The following is a 17324-nucleotide window of genomic DNA, read 5'->3' as shown; positions in this document are numbered from 1 at the left end:
GACACTTTGGATGTTTTCAAACACCTGAATGTGATATTCGTGGGGAGGGCTGACACAATTCCTTGACCATCAAGACTTGGGAAATGAGAAGTCCATCTGGGATAGAGACAGATCTGTTGCACTTGACTCTCACAACAAGATCAAAGATGTGAGCCTGGTTCTCAAGGCTAACCAGATGGCAGAACATTTTAAGGGAACATGTATTGCAAAAATAACTTGCTACACTGACCTTCAAAGAATATCCACCCAGCACTGGTCCATACAATTTGTAGTCTGACATCTTAGGGACACTTAATGATATCTGGTTGGGAACTGGCTGATCAAAGAAAATCTGCCAAAAACCTAATGTGGTTGTTCTGTTATCCTTACCTAGGTTTGAATAACATTCCCATCTGTACTGTGAATGATGATGAGAATGCACTGGGAACATTGTGGGGTGTTGGCCAGTTCAACCACTTAGAGAAGGATGAGACACCATTTGCCAAATGCAGTTACCCACCCAGCACTGCAGCCCTGGAGAGCCCTGCCAGAGGAGTCTCACCAGCCCCAAACAATGTCAAGGTGCCCCCACGGCCTCATTCTGGTGAGTCCCTTGCAACTAATGACATCTTTCCTGAGGCTTCCTGCAAACTATCAGGGGTGACAGGGGGAGAGGAGGATAGTCTCTATGATTGTTAATACAGCTGCAGTGATTTTATTTAAAAATAAGGAAATGTTCTCACTATGAAACAGGTTATTCATGATAAAAATTTTTCACTCATTTAATCTCATTTCAGTAGTTCAATAATGTTACTGAACATTATTATTGTCTTTATTATGTCCAAGACATATTTGGTGTGGTTCTAGTCTCTAATCCTGACAAAAGTATCTGAGAGGTACTAAAAATGAATGTTTAGTCAACACTGAGAGGGAAACTACTGCGACAAAATGTGAGTCAGGGAAATGCAGTAGGGATGGACTTGTATGCTTTCACCTTCTCCCACTGGCCGGCCAGGTCCTGAAGGTCGTGGCCCAGTGTTACTGCCTTCTGTGTCTCTGGTATTCTTGGTGTCTCCCCAGGTCCCAGCACAGTGTTTGGTCTTTAGTTAAATATTAATTAATTTTTATTGAATTGACTCAAAAAAGGATTATTCAGCAGCAAAGCATGATGACTATAGTTAACAGTATTGTATATATGGAAGTTACTAAAGTAGATTTAAAATTTTTCATCACAAGAAAAAAATTGGTGATTTTGTTGAGGGGCTGGTTAACTACACTTAACTGTGATAACCATTTTGTAATATATGCATATATCAAATCATTATGTTGTACATCTTACACTAATATATCTTAAAAAGTGTAGTATGGCCACATCTAAAGGGCTTGGTAAAATAGAAGGAATTCTGGATGGCGGAAACTGTTTCCTGTTCTCTTTCTCTTGTCCCATCACTGAAAGTTTCAGGAAACATGAAAATTGTTTTGGTACAGTGTGGTAAGATATATTCTCTTTCAAAAGATAACAAGAGGGATCATTAGTAGAGAGAACTCACTATGTGATTGCATTCTAAGGTCCTCACGCTTGTTAACTCATTTCATCCATTCAAGACTTCTTCCTCCTTACCCAGTAGCAATAAAGAATCAAAGCCCACATTTTCCACCTTCTTTCTGGTGTTCCTTCTTACACCATAAACCCCAGAAACTTAATGATTATATTTGCAAGAACCACCTGATGGGAGTTAGGTGCTGCCATCTGGTAAGGTTTATATGTCAGAAGGGGGGCTAAGGTCATCTTTTTGGTTGCTGTCTGATCTCAAGCGTGACTGAAGACATGGGGTTTTCCTGCTACAATATCCCAGTGTTCTGCAGTTTTATGGGAGTCAGATGGCAAATTCAGCAGATATGCTGGCTTTCAGATTGCAGCAGTAACCCAGTGCCTCATGTTTAGCCTCACAGATGGTTATGACAGCAACTGAGGTGTCATCAGAGGCATCCTGCCTCTCCTTTCCCCTGATTGTGATAAAGTCTGTGCTCCCCTGGATAGGTGGGGTGCAAGGTGCTGTTCTTGAAGTGATTTGTGAGGGTCAGCACCAGAGCTCACTGCTCCGGCCCTTGGAGTGATACTGCAAACACCCACTTCCCTGTCTAATTTACAGTTTTGCTTAAAATCGAGTGGCTTCTGTTTCCCACAACTGAACACTAGCTTAACAGACTCACCATCCATAATTTTGTTTTCCCTATTTCCTTCCTTCTCTCTTCTGGAGAGAGATAACTTTACAATATTTTTCTTTTTTCAGCTAGAACTAATGAATTCAGTTACTATTGGGAAATGCACAAACTCTTTTTATCTTTTAAGAAATTGTGTTAATTGTGGCTTCAGTAAAAAAAAAAGATTGCACTGCTTATAGAGAATATATCTTTAAATTAATGCAAAGGGGAATTAAGCAAATATTTAAATTGCTTTAGGGTTATTTTGTTAGATGAGTTTATGAAATATGTAGAGTTGAGAGACTGATGAAATAAGAAATAAAATAAAAAATGTAATTATAACTCAACATGCATCTCTTTCTGGCCACAGGGAAAACAGCACACATATAATCTCTTTAATTAGGGAAAGTGACAGTTATATGGACAGGAAACAGAGAAAAATATCTCTTATACTGAAAAATGTACTTTAAAACATTAGTTTATTCAGATCAAGAAAGCTCTTCCAAAAAAAAAAAAAAAAAGAAAAGAAGAAGAAGAAGAAAGCTCTTCCAGTCTTTCTTTATATCATCTTCCTGGGCATTGAATTCATTTTATAAATGTAAATATATTTTTATTTTGTTATTGTAGTATAAATCTACCTGCAAAATTTCCAATATTTGTAAACAGATCCCTGAGTTGACTTTATTTGAAATACAGATATACTTTCATTTATTTTAGCAACTGACATATGTGTCATGTGGTAGAAATTTTTTCAGTTTGATCTAAATATATTTTTCTGCAATATCATTTCAGAGCCCTGTAGAAAAATCAAGGAGTGCTTCAAAACTTCCAGTGAGAATCCCTTAGCAATTAAAAAGGTAAAGAAACAACTATTTACAGTTACCTATTTAGTTCAACTTCTGGTGTTTCTTCTCCTTTTCTTCACATACCTTTCTGAAAAGGCACACTTCACAATATTTTTTTACAGCTTTTAAATGAAATTTTAAATTTATATTCAATTTAGATAGTTAATATATAAAATATTAATTCCAGGGGTAGGTTTCAGTGATTCATCAGTTGCATGTCACACCCAGTGCTCATTATATCAAGTGCCCTCTTTTATGCCCATCACCCAGTTGCCTGATCCCCCACCCACTTTCCCTCCAACAACCCTCAGCTTGTTTCCTAGAGCCAAGAGTCTCTTATGGTTTGCCTCCCTCTCTTTCACCTTATTTTATTTTTCCTTCCCTTCCCCTATGTTCAACTGTTTTGTTTCTTAAATTCCACATATGAGTGAAATCATATGATATTTTTCTTTCTCTGACTTATTTTGCTTAGCTTATTACCCTCTACTTCCAGTCATATTATTGCAAATGGCAAGATTTCATTCTTTTTGATAGCTGAGTACTATTCTGTGTATATTTGTGTGCCCATACTACATCTTTATCCATTCATTTGTCAATGGACATCTGAGCTCTTTCCATATTTTGACTATTGTGAACATTACAGTTTAATTCAGGTAAAATTAACATGATATAGAAGGCACATATTGAGATTATGCAGTTTGATGAATTTTGACAAATATGTAATCTAGATAAAAATTATTTTGTCACGTGTACATTTTGCAAATATTTTCTTCCAGTCTGGGGCTTACCTTTTGTTTTTATAACAATGACTTTTGAAGAACCAAAATTTATAACTTTCATGAAGCCCCAATTTAAAATTTTTCTATCATAGTTTCAAATCCACACATCTACTGTGCCTTATTATAAAGGCTAACCCTCAAGTACAATGGTTAATAGAAGTAATGAAAGCAGACATTCCTGCTTAGGTGCTCTCATCACTTCTATTATATGATTATATGGTCTATAGAGATGCTCTGCTTCTCATTCCTGACAATGGGAATTTGTATCTTCTTTTTCCCCCCCTGATGAATCTAGCTAGAGGTTTGTTAATTTTATTGATCTTCTTAAAGAATAAGCTTTTCATTTCATTGGTGATATCTATTTTTCTGATTTTCTTTTTCTACTTTATTGATTTTGGCTCATATTTTTATATAAGATGAAAGTTTAAGTCATTGATTTGAGACATTTTTCCTTTCTAATATGAGCATATATTATTATAATATTTTTATAAACACTACTTTGGCTGCATGCCCCAAATTTTATAATGATGAGTTTTCATTTTCATTCTGTTCAAAATACTTCCTAATTTACTCTTTAATTTCTTCTCCATGGGATACTTAAAATTATGTAATTTAATTCTCAAATATTTGGAGACTTTAAAGATAACTTTATGAGGTTGATTTCCAATTTAATTCCATTGTGGTCAGAGAAGATACTTTGTATACTTTGAAACTTTGTAAATTTATTGAAACTTGTTATATGGCCCAGAATATGGTCAACCTTGATAAATCTTTGTGCTCACAAAAAGAATGCTCACTCTGCTATTGTTGGGTAGAATATAATATAAATACCATTTAAGTTGGTTGCTACTGTCATTCAGGTCTTTTGTAGCCTTATTGATTTTGCTCTCTACTTATTCTATCCATTATTAGGTATTAAAATCCCTGACTATTGTTGTAGTTTTCTATATTTCTCTTTTAATTTATATCAGTTTTTCAAGGACTCCAGTAGCACAGTTGGTTAGTACATGGTACTTTTGTCAATTTTTAGTCATATATTTTGAAGCTCTCTTATTAGGAGTATAACTATTTAGGTTTGTTATGTCCTTTTGATGAAATTACTCTTTTATCATTATAACATTATTCTCTTCAATCCTGATAGCATTCTTTGATTTGAAATCTGTTTCATTATAGAACTCTTCAGGTTTTCTAATTCTTCTTGAAATTATTTTCAGTATGAAATTATTCATTTCATCTAAACATTCAAATGTATTGATAATGTTATATATAAAAACATCATATTATTTTTAAATATATTCAGTATCTGTAAGATGCACCTTTTTACCCATCAGTTTTGTTAATTTATGTCTTTGTCTTTCTTGATCAGTTTCCACAGAAGGTTATCGATTAGTATATCAAAAAACTAAATTTTGGGTTTTTTTGTGGGGTTTTTTTATTCTCTATGTTGTCTTTTCCCTCTTTTCATGCACAGACTTTACTACTCTTTACTTGACTCCTTTTATATTTCTAATATGTATATTTAGCTATAAATTTCTCTTTGAGGGTTGCCTTAGGTGCTTTCATAAACTTTTATTATCAGCATTAAGTTAAATTTTTTTCTAATTTGCACTATAATTTCTTTTTGCCTATGACTTAGTTGCTGGACATTGTGTATGAAAAGTTATTTGTAGAAATCTGAAACTCATGATAAAAGTACTTTTTTCCAAAGAGAACTTTGTGCTTGCTTCTGTAGGAACCCAGAGACCCTACTTAAACCAAGTTCAAACCTTGATCTCAAGGTACATTTCTTCAAGGATCATTGCACTTCTAGGTCACCTTCGTATTCAGAGAGTAGCCCTTTGTTGGCCCTTATTTGGGTCCTGTGCTTTGAGTCCTATCTTTCAGGACCTTTTAAACTGCCGCAAGAAAAGTGGCACTCCAGTGGCACAGAATCTTACAATGACTTTAGGCAAAAATGGCTACTGTATTCCCTACAAGTGAGGCTTCTCACTTCTCTTTTACTTTGCCCTATTTATTCCTACTTTAGTCACTCCTTGACAGTTTTAATTTTTTTTTTATTTTAATCTGCCTTTTTAGTTGTGTCCAGTGGAAAGGTTGAACCAAAAAATATATATTGCTATTCCCTAAAACAAGACGTCTCATTATATAATAAACTTTAACAGAATAATGCATCTATATATAATATAGCTTTCTTTTCACTAAATGTCAGTAGTTCCATATTGTTCCAATAACTCCAATCATCACAGTCCCCATTTGTTGACAAATTCAGTTGACATATTCAGGCTTCCGTGTGTCTTAAATATCACTCACTTCTGAAGGTTAAAAGACTTTCTTGAAATAAGCACATAGATCTAAGGCTTCTATAACTCTTCTTGAACTGAAAGCTCTTATAACCTTTTTAAATTTTAAATTACAAAGAGTATATTCACCTCTTGGAACAAGAAAATAGCCTTTCTCTTTCCTCTTCTAGTTAATCAAGGCAAGTAATTTAGTGACCTTTCTAATTCCCCAGCTCTTAGCTGCCATTCAGCAGAGCAAGGAAGCAGCATTTCACACCATGTAGTGTCTTCACAGACATTGCATAAAATAACTTTTGACTGTCTTCTTCCTGTCATAAATCTTCCTAACTTAACAGAAAATCTCATGTGTTATAAGTTGGTTGTTATCTGGAGCAGCAAGATAAGTAAAGGTTACACAATAAATATTAAAAGATTATTATCTTGGTGTTTAACCAAGGGTTTAAAATGGCTTTACAAAAAAGTAAATAATACCTCACTATGTGTTCTGTCTCCAAACACAAATATTTGATAATTAGATTTTAAGGGAACTTTAAAACTAACCTATCTTCACTTTTATGTGTATCTCTTATTTAGCCACAATATTTCTCTTCATCTTCTATTCAATTTTCAAAGAAGTTATAAGTGGATGCAAATGCATATTGATTATATTATACCTTTGATTTAGGAAGAAATTAAGATAAGAAAGCCACCATCACCTCCCAAAGCATGCTCTACTGCTGGCTCTTGTTCTTCAGAGGTGACAAGTACCAAGACTGACATCAAAGACAACACTGTTTGCATACCAAACTATCTGGATCAGGAAATCAAAGTAAGAGGCAGGTTTACTAAATCCATAATTTGGGAACAACTGAACGTACAAAAATCACATTACTAACATCATTAAAACTCTTTATTGGTGCCGCTTTAACAAGTGAATTGATTTAAAACCATTTACCCTGAAATCCAAGGCCTACTTCTACTATTTCCAATCTTCTCCTTGGAACCCTGTCCCTGCTGTGGAAACACAACCTTTGGTTTAGACATAGTGAAGAACGTGGCATTTGCCGAACAAACTCAGCTCTTTTTCCCCCATGTTTTTCTTTATCATCTTCCTAATGCTTGCTGCTACCTATGCATTTCCTTCACATATATTAAGGCAGAGATTCATCTTTCCCTCTTATCTGTGGAATACCATTTCTTCAAACCGACTCTGTCTGGGATTATAAACTTAGTTATATTTATAGTAATATGTCATATCAGGCTACTGGAAGGTCCTCTCCAGCCACAGTTATATCTGAGAATGACATATAATGAAGAATAAATCAATCAGCCAATGTTTGTTATCTCCCTTTGTTTTCCTTCTTTAGATCCTTTTGGTAACCTCCACATTGCCTCACTGTAAGACCCACTGCAATGAATTAAGGATGAAAATATTGTAATGATGACTTTGATAGCAGTTTTAAATTATCTGTAGTAGCAATTACAAGCAGCAGAGCATATTATAAGGATTGTTACTGAATAGTCCTGATAAGGAACTATTTTAAAAGTAAATAGGGGCAACTGGGTAGCTCAGTGGTTGAGCATCTGCCTTCAGCTCAGGGTGTGATCCAGGGTCCTGGGATCAAGTCCTGCATCAGGTTCTCCACAGGGAGCCTGCTTATCCTTCTGCCTATGTCTCTGCCTCTCTCTCTCTGTCTCTTATGAATAGATAAAACCTTTTAAAAAAAAAAGGTAAATCATTACAGTGGCAGTGGGTATAATTATGCTGATAATTAAAATTGGGAAGGAAAATGAAAGGAGAAGAAAGGACAATATCTGCAGACAAGAGTTGTGGTTATACATGATTTCCTTACGATTCTGGCAAAAGACTACCTATAGTACAAGAGTCTTCAGAATCACTGTCCATCTTACCTAATATACTCCGGCACCACCAGTTCTCTATAATTTGCTCATTACCCACCTTTAGAAACTTTCCAACTAAGAAATCTCTTTGATTCTCTCAGTGGTCACCTTCTTCCCATTAAGGTCTCAATTTAAATGTCACTCAGATATACTTTCCCTGAGCACCCAATCTAAAGTATACAGCTTCACATCCCTATCTCATATGTTCATGTTTATTTGTTTCAATAGTCTCTGCCTCTTTCACCCCACTCACACTAAAATTTAAGTCTTATAGGATCTCACACTCTTCTGTCTTGGTTACTGCTTTCCCTCCCATGCCTAGACAAATGCTAGGCATCTAGTAATTATTAAATAAGTATTTACTGAATGTTGAATACAAAAATTAAAAAGTTTTACCAAGATTAAAGTGGAACTGTAGAAAATCAGCTAACTATATAGGCCCTTAACTCAACCAAACCATAAAAGTGCAGTTTTAGTAAGGCTGTCTTACTTCCTTAAGCACATCAATAATAGACAAGCAACATAATCCTATAGAACTGGACCTTTGGGCATCTATTGAATAGCCCTCCTCTCAAAAGCATCTTCTACCTCAGAGATAATTGACTTAACTGGACATTAATACAGAATTCACAAAAAAGTAAACTCTTTTGTTTTTTTTTTTAAGATTTTATTTATTTATTCATGAGAGACACAGAGAAGAGAGAGACAGAGACAGAGAGAGAGAGAGAAAGAGAGAAGCAGAGACACAGGCAGAGGTAGAAGCAGGCTCCATGCAGAGAGCCCAATGCAGGACTTGATCCTGGGACTCCAGGATCACGCCCTGGGCCAAAGGCAGATGCTAAACTGCTGAACCACCCAGCGATCCCCCCAAAATATAAACTCTTTGAAGAAAAAGATCCTATTTATCTTGTTTACAACTCATTAGTCAGCACTCATCACTTCGCTTGAAAACTATTAACTGACACACATAGCATGGCATTTTATCAAATAGTTGGTGGCTATTTGTGAAATAAATGAAAACAAAGGGGGTAAAGTGAGAAAATAGGTCATACCAAAAATTTCTGGCTTATATAAATGAGTCCTAAAAATAGATCTCATTTTAGTGGTATTCCAACCTTCCATGCCTTCTACAAAAAAAAAAATCTGAAATACCTTTCAGTTTCCTGCTATCCAGGCGGGTAACCCTGAATGGCTATGAAGTAAAAAAATATTTGTGCAGGGGTGTGTATAAAAGAGTATACAGCTTCACAAGTATTACTTTAGAGGAAAAGAAAAACAGAATTCTGTGTCTCTTAGTATCTTGTCTTTAGACTTCCTCCTCCAAATCTTGAATTTATAGAAATAATAGTCTCTTTACTCTTGACATGAGAAGTCTGCCAAACACTTTATTTTGTAAATATCTAATACCAATGACAACATTCTAGAGTTTGGGAATACAGTTCATTACTTCATTCACATAGTTTATGAGAGGGATTGTACAGGCATCGCAAGAACATGTAAGAGGAGATTTTGGAGCTGAGAGTCTTCAAGGGCAAAGAAGGTTTAAGATAAAATTAAAAGGTGAAGAGAAGCATGGAAGAGATCATTCCCAGACAAGAGACCTTCATATGTAAAGGCTAAGAGGTGAGAGCACTGTTTATTCAAGGAACTAAAAACAATACGACTGATGGAGAGAGTGCAGGGAGAAGGCTGCAAGGGATGAGGCTGGAGACTTACACAGAAACCAGAAATAAAGGACTTTATAAGCCATACTGAAGTGTTCAGGTTCATCTGAAGTGCTGTGGGAAGCTACTAAAGAATTTTAAACACCAAGTTATAGTGAAATTATTTTGTAAGTATAAGAATTATATAGATTTGTACTTTGGAAAAATCACTCTAGATACAATATGCAGAATTAATTTGGAAGGTGGAGGCAAAATTGCAGGGAAGGTACTCTGCTTCCACATGTTAGATTAGGTCCAAGACTTAGCTTCCTGCCATAAGCAGCTATGTAACTGGGGAAAACACATGAAAAGACTGTTTTAAGGCATTAGGCAACAGACAATATAGATTTATGACAGTTGAGAGAAGGCAAACAAATTGGGATGATTTCCACATTCAACCTAGACTTCAGCCTGGGGCACAGTACTAATCATGGGTCAGAGAAGTGGAGCCCAAATAGAGATGCACAGCTTCACTCGGTAGAAAAAACGGAGTCTAGAGTTGGGGATTCTGAAGTGGATGGGATTTACAAATAAGATACTGGAAGAGAGGAATCTGCAGAGAGAATGAGGTCCAGCCATCTGGAGAGGGTTCTGTGAATCTTTAGTTCAACATCAGTTGCACACGCACAGGATGAGATTCTGACACCTGGCAGAAGAGAACTAATGGGAGGTAGCACATTACTTAGAGATGCTGGTGTTCTGATGTGCCAGACTGGAGAGGCCTTGCTGAATTCACCAGGAATTCTACTGAAACCCTAGAGAGAGAATAGGGTGCTCTACCTACCATAGGGGCTACACTAGATCCATAATCTCAAATCCTAAAATCAAGTTTTAATAGATCAAATTCACTTGCCAATATACTAAGTACCTTCCAGAAAAAAACTCAATGAAAAGAGAGTAGAAGAGTTCCTTAAAGGGCATATTGTACTTCCTCTCACTAAAGGAATAATTATATTCTCTTAGAGTTGACCACTGAGTGATCTGTAAATTAGAAGAAGCTAGGAGCAAAGTATAATCACCATATTGATGAGAAAACCACTAGAGTCAGAGGGGGCCTAGGGAATACCATAAGACTCTTTTTCTATCTTTGCTATGGCTATTGATTTATTGTGAAATTAGGAGAAAATTCAATTTACTGTCTTCTAGGATATGGCATTATTGAGGACAGAAATCTCAATAATATAACAAAGCTCAATATAAGGCAGTAGATTTTTCTGTCCTTTAATTTCAATTCTGTATCTCTAGCTTCTAGATCAACAACAAACACAAATATTTATTGAACTAATAATATTTTAAGGAAATATTTCAGTAGATAAACCTTTAGCCAGATTCATCAAGAAAACAGAGAGGGGATTCAAATAAATAAAATCGGAAATCGAAGAGGACAAATAACAGCTAACACCACAGAAATACAAAAAATTATATGAAAATTTATATGGCAACAAATTGAATAGCATGGAAGAAATGGATAAGTTCCTAGAAACATACAATCTTTCAAAACTGAGCCAGGAAGAAATAGAAAGTTTGAATAGACTAGTTACTAGTAACAAAATTAAATCAGTAATAAAAAAAATTCCCCATAAACAAAAGCACAAGACCAGATGGCTTCACAAGTGAACTTGACCAAACATTTAAAAAAGAGTTAATACCTATTCTTCTTAAACTATTCTGAAAAATAAAACAGGAAAAAAGCCTTCCAAATTAATTTTACAAGGCCAGTATTACCCTGATTCCAAAACCAGACAAGGGCACTACAAAAAAAGAACAGTATCGGCCAATATCCTTAATGAGCAAAAATGTAAAATTCCTTAACAAAATATTAGCTAGCCAAATTCAGCAATACATTAAAAGGACCATTCATTATGATCAAGTGGGATTTATTCTAGGGATGCAAATGTAGTTCAATATTTGCAAATCAAACAATGTGATATATCACATTAACAAGAGGAAGGATGGGGTGCCTGAGTGGCTCAGTTGGTTGAGCGTACTCTTAATTTTGCCTCAGGTCATGATCTCAGGGTCATGAGACTGAGCCCTGCTTTGGCCTCCATGCTGGGTGTGGAGTCTGCTTGAGATTCTCTCTCTCTTTGTCTCTCTTTCTCTCTCTCTCACTCTCCCCCAACCTCTCTAAAAAACAAAACAAAACAAAATAAAACAAAACAAGAGAAAGGATAAAAACCATATGATCATCTCAATAGATTCAGAAAAAAAATTTGACATACCCCAATGCATAACCAAGGCAATCTTGAGAAAGAACAACAAATCTGGAGGTATCATAATCCCAGATTTCAAGATGTACTACAAAGCTATAATAAAGCAGTATGGTACTGGCACAAAAAAGGACACATAGGTCAATGGTTCAGGATAGAGAGCCCAGAAATAAACCCATGCTTATATGGCCAATTAATCTATGACAGCACATGAAAATATGTTCGACATCACTCATCATCAGGGAAATGGAAATCAAAACCACAATGAGATATCACCTCATACCTGTCAGAATGGCTGGTATAAAAAAAGGCAGTAAAAAGTTGGTGAGAAGTGGAAAACAGGGAGCCTTTCTGCACTGTTGATGGGAAGGCAAATTGGTACAGCCACTGTGAAAACCAGTATGGAGTTTCCTCAAAAAATTAAAAATTAGAAATACCATATGATCTAGTAATCCCACTATCCAAAGGAAATGAAAACAGTAATTCAAAAAGATATATGGCACCCCCATGTTTATTGCAGCATTATTCACAATAGCCAAGATACGGAAGCATCTCAAGTGTCCATTGATAGATAAATGGATGAAGAAGATATGATACACACACACATACACACATACACACTGGGCTAATACTTTATCATAAAAAAGGATGAGATTGTGCCATTTGGGACAACATGGGTGGACCTAGAAGGTATGCTAAGTGAAATAAATCAAAGATAAATACCATATGATTTCACTTACATGTGGAATATAAAACACAAAACAAACAGACTCTTAAATACAGAGAACTGAGGGCTGCCAGAGGGTAGGTGGGTGAGGAGATGAGTAAAACAGATGAAGGAGATTAAGAAATACAAACTCCCCATTATAAAAAATAAGACATGGAGATAAAAAGTACAGCATAGGGAATATAGTCAATAATATTGTAATAATGCTGCATAGTAACTAGACTTACTGCATGGAGCATTGAGTAAAGTATAATTGACAAACCACTGTGCCGTACACCTGAAACTAATGTAACCTTGTATTTCAGCTATACTTCAATAAGAATTTTTTTAAAAACAGAAAAAAATTCAGGCAGACTAGGGAAAAGGATTTTGCAGAGTAGCTCAAGCAAGAATTGCTGATAATTTAGACTGGGTCAAGGCTGTGGGGATAAAAAAAAAAATGAAGAGATTTGAGAAATACAAGAAAGAATTTACCAAACTTGTTGTCTGGCAGCATATTGTAGATGCAAGGGAGTTGTCCAAGATGAATCTCAGGGTCTGGCTTGGACATCTATTCAGTGTATGCTAATGCTGTCCACCGAGTTAGGGGAATGAGGAGGAGCCAAGTTTGCAGCAGGCTCTAGGAAGAGAAAGATGGGTTTAGTTTTAGGTAATCTGGGTTCAGAGTACCTATAGTATATCTGAGTGGATACATTTGGTAGGCAGATGCATATATATGGCCGAATTTCAGAAACGTTTAAATTCTAAGATTAGATACAATTTACAGTCAAACTGGAAACATCATTACTTGTGCTTAATGTTTTGTACTTTAATATTTATTATGGTCCAATTGTTTTACAATTATTTTATATATTTATCTCCTTTATCATCCACCCTTACATCCTTAGCTCCAAATAAAAAAAAGCCAAGGAAGGATTCTGATTGACAAAAGGGAATTATATTCCTAGCCCATTGGGCCAACCACTGCGTTCAGGGAACTGAGCTAAAATTGACTCCAGCTAGATTTATCCACTATAGAGAGGAGCAGTGCAGACTGGGAGAGTTCTGTGACTGGAAAAGCTCAGTTAGAACCCCATGGTACAGAGGGGGAAGGATTCATCCCCCAAAAGAAGAAAAGCTAATCTCTCTTCTGGAAAATGTGGGTACTGAGCAGACAAAACAAGAAAAGCCCTATAATGCCTAACGCAAACTGTTACTTGAATTGGCCACGTTTTGTTTTGTTTTGTTTTGAAGATTCCACTCTATACTATTTGAAATCCTGTTCCCAGGCTGAAATCCCAATTAACTTAACTGAGCTTCATGTACAGGGTGACATTTGGGAAGGTGAGATAGTGGAGAAAGTAAAGGAAATCTCATAATACTTGCACCATTTATTTGCTCACTATGTAACTCTAATATTCTCTGTCAGATTCTGGCAAAGCTCTGTAACATTTTACGGACGGATTCCCTGGCAGAAGTTCTCCAGTGGCTGCTACATGCAAGCTCAAAAGGTGAGATTAAAATAAGCATTTGCAAACACTGAGCTTGGGTTATTGTCGGAAAGTAGGAATGTGCCAATATCTGAAGTTTTCTACCTTAGATTTGCAAAGATACTACTGCACTATTCCCTCCTTGGTGTGTCAGTATCCAGGTCTCTGCAGTCCTCTAGAACTGCCTGCGTGTACCCACTCGATGACCCGAAGTTTGGTATGCCCCAAATTAAACTTCTTCACATGATGGGAAGCACTTGTGTCCAAGCACTGGTTTGTGCTTCTTCTGCAGGTACCACCCCCAGGTGTGGCATATCTTCTGGCCTGTTCTGAACCTGAGCACAGAGCCCATTTCCTTTCTCTGGTACAGACAGCAGAGCACAGCCATCCAAGTTCTGGATTCTAATAGCTCTGCCCGTGTCCCATCAAGACCATCAGCTTCAGTCATCTCCCAGCCTCCTTTGGGGCCTTTGTGTTCTGTTCCATGAAAACATGCCAGTCTCAGGTGGGACAGCCATAAACAGCAGAGAGTAACTGTGCTGAAACCCAGCTGGGCATCAGACTGCAGCAAAGCTTCTGAGGGTTTGTAGTTCTAACAAGCTCCCAGATGATGCTCATAATGCTGGTCTGGGTCTTTGAGAATCTGCACTAGTAAAGGTTAGGAAATACCAGTGTATTACGGATAGACTAACATTTTTAAATAGGGAACATTTTGGAAATAGTACTTTACCCAGGAATTCAAGACTACTTGGCAAGCAATCAAGAAGTATTTGGGGGTGGGGATCTCTGGGTGGCTCAGCAGTTTAGCGTCTGCCTTTGGTCCAGGGTGTGATCCTGAAGTCCCAGGATCCTGCGTCGGGCTCCCTGCGTGGAGCCTGCTTCTCCTTCTGCCTGTGTCTCTGCCTCTCTCTCTCTGTGTCTATTGTGAATAAATAAATAAATATTCTTTAAAAAAAAAGAAGTATTTGGGGGTAAGGAGACTTTAGTTCTTTTTTTTTTCCTTTTTGAGGATGTAGCTTTTATTTTATTTTTATTTATTTATTTATAAAGTTGTGTTTTTTTTAAAGATTTATTTATTTATTTATTTATTTATTTATTTATTTATTTATTTATTTATTCATGATAGACAGAGAGAGAGAGAGAGAGGCACAGACACAGGCAGAGGGAGAAGCAGGCTCCATGCAGGGAGCCTGATGCAGGACCCGATCCCAGGACTCCAGGATCGCGCCCATGGCCAAAGGCAGGCACTAAACCGCTGAGCCACCCAGGGATCCCTGAGGATGTAGCTTTTAGAAATATACACAAATAATAAATGCTTATTGTTGGGGGGGAATCCTAGGTGAACCAGAAAAAAATACAAGAAAAATCAATAATGAAAACATCACAGAAATCATTTCAGTGACAACTTCAGTATATATCTTTACAGATATGCTTCTATTATTAGTCTGTATTTTAATGAGATCATATGGTACTTATTATTTTGTTCAGGTATACTTTCTTTTCTTATTTGGCAGCAGCCTGAAAGGCTGGGTTTTGTTCTCAATATTTAAAAATTATTTCCACTGTCATTCAGGGACAAGTCCCTCAACGAGTTAAGAACATGGGGCACTTTACAGTTACAGGCCAACAGAAATCAGGGTTATGTGAACCAACTTTTCTGCAGAAACTTTGACAAATAAACGCCTACTCAGAAAATAGATTACCAGCCTTTCACACTAAAATGATGGATAAAAGAACTAATCCCATGTTTCTAGCCAACATGATAATGATAACCTTCATGCCCACCCCTCCTTGTTTTAAATCAGAAAAAGAGTGGATCTCAGCTTTGATTCATGCTGAACTGGCTGAAATAAACTTGTTGGCTCAACAAAGAAGCATCTCAGCAGAACTAGCAGCAGAGACTAAGAAGCCACCCAAAGTTAAATCTCCCCCACATTCACCTGCAAAATTGAAAGTGCTGACCAAATCGAGGGAAGGACATCAGCCAACCAGGTAATTAGATGGCCACCTTGAGGGCATATGGTAGGGAAAGACTTTCAAGTTTCTTTTTGTTAGCTTACAAAACACTAAACATGCTGATGTTTTCAGTCTCTTCTTTATTCAGTAAATGACCAGAGTGTGTATTTGTTTTCTTTCATTTTCATAAACGTAATATGAGAATCATTCTAAATCCTATTGTAGCCACCCAGACATCTAAGAAAATGAAGTTTTTTTTTATTTGACCTAAAAATGGAAGCAATAAAGGAAACCAAAATTGTATTATTATTGTATATTTTGTCAAATGCATATCACACAAGTATCACTTTTTTTGTGAGTAGAACAATGCTAGATTAAAATAAATGGCTTCACTTAATTTTCACTAGCATGCTCCTGGAGGCTGCTAGAGGAAAAAAATAACTATTACAGGAATTGGAAATTATTTTAGTAGAAATTTTTCTTAAACCTTATAATTTCAGTGACAGAAGAATATATATATATATATATGTATAATATGGTGAAAAAATGTGATGTTATTTAAGTCAAGAGAGAAAATCTTGTTGCTTTAAAATTAAGAGTTGGGTAAAGCTTAAGTTGAGAGAAAAATGTCTATTCAAAACCCAAGTCACTTTAAAAATCAGTGAGACAGAGATTTTAGATTGCAATTTGTCTCTATCTTAAAGTTTCCATAAAATTGGACACTGGGAAATAGGGTCAGTCTTTCTATGTTAGTGAATAATATATGAGGCACTGTTCAGCTATTTACTCAAAGAAGAATTTTTCATTGGAAAGTACACTTACTACTATCTGCATTGAAAAACAAAGAATTGGGATAGAATATTTAGGATGCATATATACTTAGCTTGTTGATGATAGTGCAGTCTATAGAAAATACTTGTTTGTATCTGTGAATTTCATTTTCTCTTTCTCCAATTATTTAGAGTGTCAAGTCAAGGATCTGAAGGAAATAAGGAAGTACCAAAAGGTTAAGTACAGTTTGTGATCACTACTGAGTTGGTATAGGGAAACCGACAAATATTTAACTTTTTAGGGATACAGACTATGGTTTTAAAGGCAGTAAAATACAATAATGATTTCTAATTATTCTTAAGGGACAGTGTCTGCTGAATTTACCATTGAGATAAGTTTGACATAAACTTAACTTTGTTTTGAAAGGCAAAGTACCTCATCAGAGACAGACACTCTTTAAGAAGTAAGATAGATAGCAGGATAGTAGGAATTGTAGGTC

At 36.1% G+C, this 17324-nt stretch overlaps 1 protein-coding gene across 1 annotated transcript in view; it reads left to right on the top strand.

The window, feature by feature from the left end:
- Window positions 1-17060, top strand: part of CUNH4orf17 (chromosome unknown C4orf17 homolog) — a gene marked incomplete at its 3' end in the record, with an annotated part of 83883 nt that extends 66823 nt beyond the window's left edge. The window contains exons 5-10 of the mRNA XM_055313279.1: window positions 374-583; window positions 2977-3041; window positions 6773-6916; window positions 14038-14119; window positions 15904-16090; window positions 17017-17060. Coding sequence (XP_055169254.1) covers window positions 374-583; window positions 2977-3041; window positions 6773-6916; window positions 14038-14119; window positions 15904-16090; window positions 17017-17060 — 732 coding nt within the window. The remainder of the gene's footprint in view (window positions 1-373; window positions 584-2976; window positions 3042-6772; window positions 6917-14037; window positions 14120-15903; window positions 16091-17016) is intronic.
- Window positions 17061-17324: the final 264 nt, after the last annotated feature.

Source organism: Nyctereutes procyonoides, unplaced genomic scaffold (genome assembly GCF_905146905.1).
Source record: "Nyctereutes procyonoides isolate TBG_1078 unplaced genomic scaffold, NYPRO_anot_genome, whole genome shotgun sequence".
Lineage (NCBI taxonomy): Eukaryota > Metazoa > Chordata > Mammalia > Carnivora > Canidae > Nyctereutes > Nyctereutes procyonoides.
This window is presented reverse-complemented; position numbering and strand designations above follow the sequence as displayed.